General features: G+C 39.1%; 1 protein-coding gene across 1 annotated transcript in view; it reads left to right on the top strand.

Moving 5' to 3' along the window:
• The first annotated feature begins 281 nt into the window (after positions 1–281).
• grb2b (growth factor receptor-bound protein 2b) overlaps positions 282–6,049 on the top strand; it is a 44,140-nt gene continuing 38,372 nt past the window's right edge. The window contains exons 1-2 of the mRNA XM_078269114.1: positions 282–451; positions 3,235–3,486. Coding sequence (XP_078125240.1) covers positions 3,409–3,486 — 78 coding nt within the window. The 5' untranslated portion in view covers positions 282–451; positions 3,235–3,408. The remainder of the gene's footprint in view (positions 452–3,234; positions 3,487–6,049) is intronic.

Genomic DNA, 6,049 nt, shown 5'->3' with positions numbered 1-6,049 from the left:
CCCCAAACTTTTGACCGGTAGTGTAGATAGATAGATAGATAGATAGATGTCATATTCGCTGTCTATTTCGCTGCGTTGTATCATTACCAAGTCAAAAGGTAATCAGTTTTAGGCCAACGTTACTTATAATAACCGCAGGGGGTAATTAAAGGCAGTTGTAGCCGGCAGTAAGTTATTTTACGAGGTGGGTTTGGCAGACAAGTGAAAGACTGACAGGGAGGAGCTCCAGTCACAACAGTAGGCAGACCCTCCCAGCACTGTGTGGAAGGAAGCGGAAATAAACGTCGCAAACCTTATGCTAGTAGCGATCCGTAGGACGGGGTGTTTAAGCGACATCAGGCATAACGTTACATCGGTTGTTGCCTCTCAAAAGGAAGCAGCGGTTGGATAAATCCCACTATATGGTTTTAGTTTGTTACGGTGGCAGCATCGAAACGGAATATCTCGAGTGGTGAGTGTCCCGTATGCTTTTTCTTTACATAAAAGTTGTGTACTGTTTCCTTTCACGACGCAGGCTAGTCAAGTTCAGTAACGTTAGCTGCTGGGCTAGCTAACTGTGCCACTAAGCTAGCAACAACAGCTTGCGCTATGAAAAAAAAGGTGTTTTCTTCCTTTTCACATTTGCCAACGTGAAGCCAGCTTTTAGGCCTCGAGCTTTAGTAAACAGCACATGCTTATTTTAAACTCGACACTTGTTCTGAGTAATGTCACTGTTAATGTGGCCGTTGTGATAAATGAATAGGGTTAAGTTTTGTAATCACACGGCATCGCAGTTATTGTTATCCGACCGTTAGCCGGCATGCTAGCTCTAGCGTTCTAGAACGCTGGGCGCTGCTGCTGGAACGAAATCGATCCATTCGAACTCGCGTGAAAACGATAAAAATGCGGTCTAAAGCTCAAAATGGTACATTACTAGATGTTAATGTGTATGTGTGTGTGTGTATATATATATATATATATATATATATATATATATATATATATATATATATATATATATATTTATAATTTTTTTTTTCCCTCCTGATTCCAGTAAAGAATCATGCAAAGGTTGTAATTCTAGGGGATTATTGCAGGCTTCCCCCATTTCATTCGACTTCAGTTTCCCTTTTCAAGCACTTTGTCTTTACCAACGTTAGTTCTGTCACTGGTGTGCTGTGTTGATGGTTTGTCTTCAGTAGCATTACAGTGGCCATGGGTTGAGTGTTTATTTCCAAATCAATTAAAAACACAAGTACAATCATAAGAAATAATGAAGACGGGTGAAATGTGACACCGTGGTAAACTATCGGAAGTTTGCGTATACGGGCACAGCCATTAAGCAGATAGGAAGCATATATTATAAATACTAACGCATTGTCTAGATTAAAACCTACAGTGACAGTTTTAACCTACAGAAACCCCTAAGGATAACTACACTGACTACAAATCGTCCAATCCAAGATATTTATTCCATCAGTCTAACGTTGGTTAACTAGGTACAATACAATAAATATAGACATCGGGCAAGTAGAAATAACAGTACAATGGAAACGGAATTCAGAATGGAGAACTAGTTTAGAAGTTGTGTGTGTGTGTGTCACAGTCCGTTCATTTGTATTGCTTGTGGGAAGAAGCTGTTTAGCTTCTTGCTGGTCCTACAGCTGATGCTCCTGTACCTCCTCCCAGATGGCAGGAGGGAGAAGATGTAGGCTAGTGGGAGGGGTGGTAAGGGTCCTTAATGATGGAGATGGCCCTGCTGATTTCTAGAAAAGTGTCCTGCATCTTCTGTACTGTGTAGTTAACATATAAACTGATTATCCGTGATGAGATAAGCTAGATTGTTTTTGAAAAAAGTAATTCAATCTGAGAGTTGGCTTGCCGATAATTTGCCATAAGTTTGTTACTCTTTTTTTTTTTTTTTTTTGTCGTCTGTCTGTGATTGAATGGCCTCTTTCGATTCAGGGCTTTATTGGAGTGAACCCATCAAAGCTGCACGATGGCATATCGGCAAACAACTTAATGAGATAATGTAGCTTTATCCATTTAACTCAGCAACTGTAGGTTTAGCCAGTGTATCACTGTCAGCTCTGCTTAAGTAGGCTACGGACTTAAATCTGGTTGAGCCAGGTGATTGGCTGTCAGGAAAGTCTGTACTAATTGCCATTGATTGTAGTGAATTTGGCATCAATATCTTCTTATCCTCTTATAAATGTGCCCAGAGTAACAGCAGCAAGAACATACAGGGCCTAACCCCTTTTCACATAAGTTTGCCATTGGAAATAGCCATTAATACTTGTGTGTAGGGCTGCACAATTAATCGCAATTTTATCGAAATCGCAATATGGACTAGTGCAATATACAAATCGCAGAGGGGCGCAATATTTGTTAAAGGCAAAATATGTGTCAAACCATTCTGAATGAAGTGTTGTGCTGCAGAGACGTCCCGGCCTAAAAATCCTATCCTACAGAAAACATCTTTGTTTAGTACAGATCCTCGCAAAACTAGAATCATTTTAATTTTTTAAGATTTAATATTAGTCAATGAAAATGAGAATAATGATACAAACATGATCATTCCCTCCAATATCGTGAATCATATAGCAATCGTGATATCAGTCAAAATAATCTCAATTCGATATTTAATGAGTGTAACCAAGAAGCAGTAAAATAAGTACAAACGTGCAACATAAAGGAAGCATCATGTTCACATTTTCTATATATTATTATTTTTTATTTATTTATTATTTCAGAACAATGCACATTTGATGAACATGTACAGCAGTACACGTAAAAGTGCCAGATTGTAGCCCAAGGGCTAATTTCTATCTGTAGTCCATTAAGCAGGTTTAAATTACAATAAAAAGGACAAAAGATATACAATAGTAACATTTGCTATATTAAACTGGGTAAAACAGGACAAAAGAAAAGAAAAACGGGACTATTCATTAGTAAATGTTAAAACTGAGACACAATTCATTGGTATGCTCTACTGAGCTAATACAGTACAGCATACAAGTTGAGGTGATTTATATGTTTGATTCGCTCTTAAGCTTCAGATCAAACCGAAATCATCTTCAGTTTTGATTCAGGCCATCTTAATCTAGTTTTATGTTTTTTAAATGTCAATCTTCATGTCTCCGGAGTAATCATATCAACATTTATTTTCTAAGTAGACCATCCTCCCCTGTGCAGTTGTTACTGTCAGCACTACATTTTGTCCATATTGAGTACCAAGTTGTTTCTTGTTTGCAGGAACATTCCTGTAACCTTTATGTGAGGTCCAAGCCCTAAAGGAGCGGGTCATAGACGGGAGGAGAGACTCGGAGCAAAAGCATCTGGCCACAGAAGCCTGGATACGTGTTTTTATTTTTTATTCAGCCCCTGAAACACAACAGCAACCGAGCCGTTTTCCAGCACGCAACAACCATGGAGGCCATTGCCAAATACGATTTCAACGCCACTGCTGATGATGAGCTTAGTTTCAAGCGTGGCGAAGTCCTCAAGGTAAGAGAAAACAATTTGATTGTTAAATGTTAAGACTTGTCCGTATTACTCATAATTATGAAATGCTGGCAGATATTTTCTTGCTGTAGGTTGTCTTTCCTGTGTAGTTAGTCATATACGTGTTGAATGAAAGTGCCATTAACAGTATAAAAAGAAATTCAGGCAGTGATGTTATCTTTTATAAACAAAAAAAATCTGTGGGATTAAAATCATCACCCAAAAATCTAAAAATAACACTACAGTGTGCCTGTATCAGACGCTGTGTTCTTTTTCATTTATATTTTACATTCATACACTTGGCAGATGTGTCTGTTAAACTTACATCCACATTTCAAAAACGAAAGAAAAAGATCAGTAGGCTTGAGGTAGGACTGCAAGATAGTTAGTTTCACCGCGATAGTCACATCGCAGGACGTGCGATGTTAACGCTACAACTTTTTTGCTGCTTGATAGAAAAGTAAACTTTCACCGTTCTCCTTTTACGTGACGGTTACCGACCGGCCCTTCCATCTGAGACAGGTGGCCATGTGGGCAACGTGTGTATGTGATGTAACGTTAGTCCAACGGCTTTGTTATGGGAAGTGAGGCTCTCCGGTGTGTACAAAAGTACCGTCACAGTGATGCACATGCTTCTCCATGGGTAGTGAACCTACAGTAGTCAGTGTTTTATGTTCGCTGCAAAGACAAACTAAATCATCTGATTAATGCAAGTTATAACAACGTCTCCCGGGCCATTTTTCACCGCAGAGTTGCCAGAAAGCTGCTAAAGCTAATATAGTTAGCATTAAGAATCAAGGGGTCTGTCCCAACTAGGATTGGGCATCGAGAACCGATTCCTACTTGGAATCGTTTCAAAAATTACGATTCCAGTAGAATCGTTTCTTTGGTTTCAAATCTGATCATCACTTCCCAGTTTAACATGCGCAACTTTTGGTTTCCGAAGCGGCCAGGCTCTTGTTGTGTTGCAGCCTTGGAGCTCAGTAAGCAGCGCTCTAGTGTGGCTTTATTTTACATAGAAAAATCCCTGTAGAACTACAAACCACCATTGAATCAAAATAAAACTCTCCTCTTATTTGTGAAAACAGGCATCTGACCCGTTTCAACTCCACCCCTCAAAGAGTCAGAATCAAGAATCGATGAGAACCGGAATCGGAAGGAAGAATCGGAATTGGAATCAGAATTATTAAAATCCAAACGATGCCCAACCCTAGTCCTAACTAACGTTACAGTTCGGAGCTGCGAAGCTGAAAACGTTACTCTAATCTACAACAAAATGTCTGTGTCTGATATAACATCATTTAGGCTGATTTAAGTGTTCTTGGATACACAGTTTGTTGTAAGTGCGTGACACGCAGGCTTTGCATGCACAGCGTACCACCAGTCACAACATACGTTGATCAATTTATCTAACAAACAAGCCGGCCCCGCTAGTCGACCACAACCTGTATGGGAAGCAACATGCATGCATTATTAATATCATTGACATTTAGCCTGGATTGATAGTATTATATGAATACAATAGTGTCATGTGAGTCAACCGGTGTATTTCTTCCTTATTTCCCTCTGCAAAATCACTTCAGAAGAGTAATCACAGCGCTTACTTGCTTTGGTGTTTGTAAAGCATTACATTTCAACAAAGACTGGTTCACATAAGAAAAATTGCCTTTTTATTTTCTACTTACATGCACTCCCCTGCAAAATCACCGCAGTAGTCGAGAATGATTATTTGCAAATAGAGCTATTTGTCATCTTGTAAACATTACTCTTTTTTTTCATATTGCGATATGTATCGCAGGAAAAAAAAAAGTATTGCTATGTCACTTTTTTTCCAATATTGTGCAGCCCTAGCTTGAGGTATAGCCTAAAATCCCAAACCCCACTGCGTTATGTGATGGTGCAAGTGGTAATTACATGTGGTAACGGAACAACAACAACAATTTAGGCCTAGATGCTGTGGCCCATGTGTGATAGTAAAGTATTCTAAAGGAGCAATGCTTGTGTTACGCTGCATTAAAAAGGCAAAAGATGCCTCGTTTTTTGTTCCATTATGAACTATGTAAAGTGCTCTCTGTGAAACCCCAGGCTTGTCCAGATCCTCAGGCATGAGAGGCTTATTCAAAGCCTCATGCTTTCTGGTCGCCTGAAAAGAGTTTATGTCTTTCTCTGACCTTGATGAGATAGCTATTAGGAAGTACATACTGCAATTTTCTTCCACAATGATTATCTTTGGATTTAAATACAATCATCACAATCCTTCTGTTTAGAGTCATAGTGATGACATGACGAAGAGGCAACAGTGCAGAAAAATGATATGTATTTTCTATGAAAATGTGTGTTGTTAAACACTCAGTTTTAGACATCCTTTTGATATTGCATGACTAATTATTTTTCCCCCTTGGCTTAAAGGTCAGTCCTTTTTTTGACTTACCGCCTACGGTTAAGATGGTTCTCCGAAACACTGCTCTTAAGCTTTTGGCTGTCAACACGGTGAATAGCCCCTTTTGTAAAGGATACATTTCTAAAGGACCACAAAGCTTAGGTCGTAATCTACTTTTGATTTCAT

The sequence above is a fragment of the Sander vitreus genome, chromosome 15, assembly GCF_031162955.1.
Source record: "Sander vitreus isolate 19-12246 chromosome 15, sanVit1, whole genome shotgun sequence".
Taxonomy (NCBI): domain Eukaryota; kingdom Metazoa; phylum Chordata; class Actinopteri; order Perciformes; family Percidae; genus Sander; species Sander vitreus.
The sequence above is the reverse complement of the archived record's forward strand: the minus strand, read 5'-3'. Positions and strand labels throughout refer to the sequence as shown.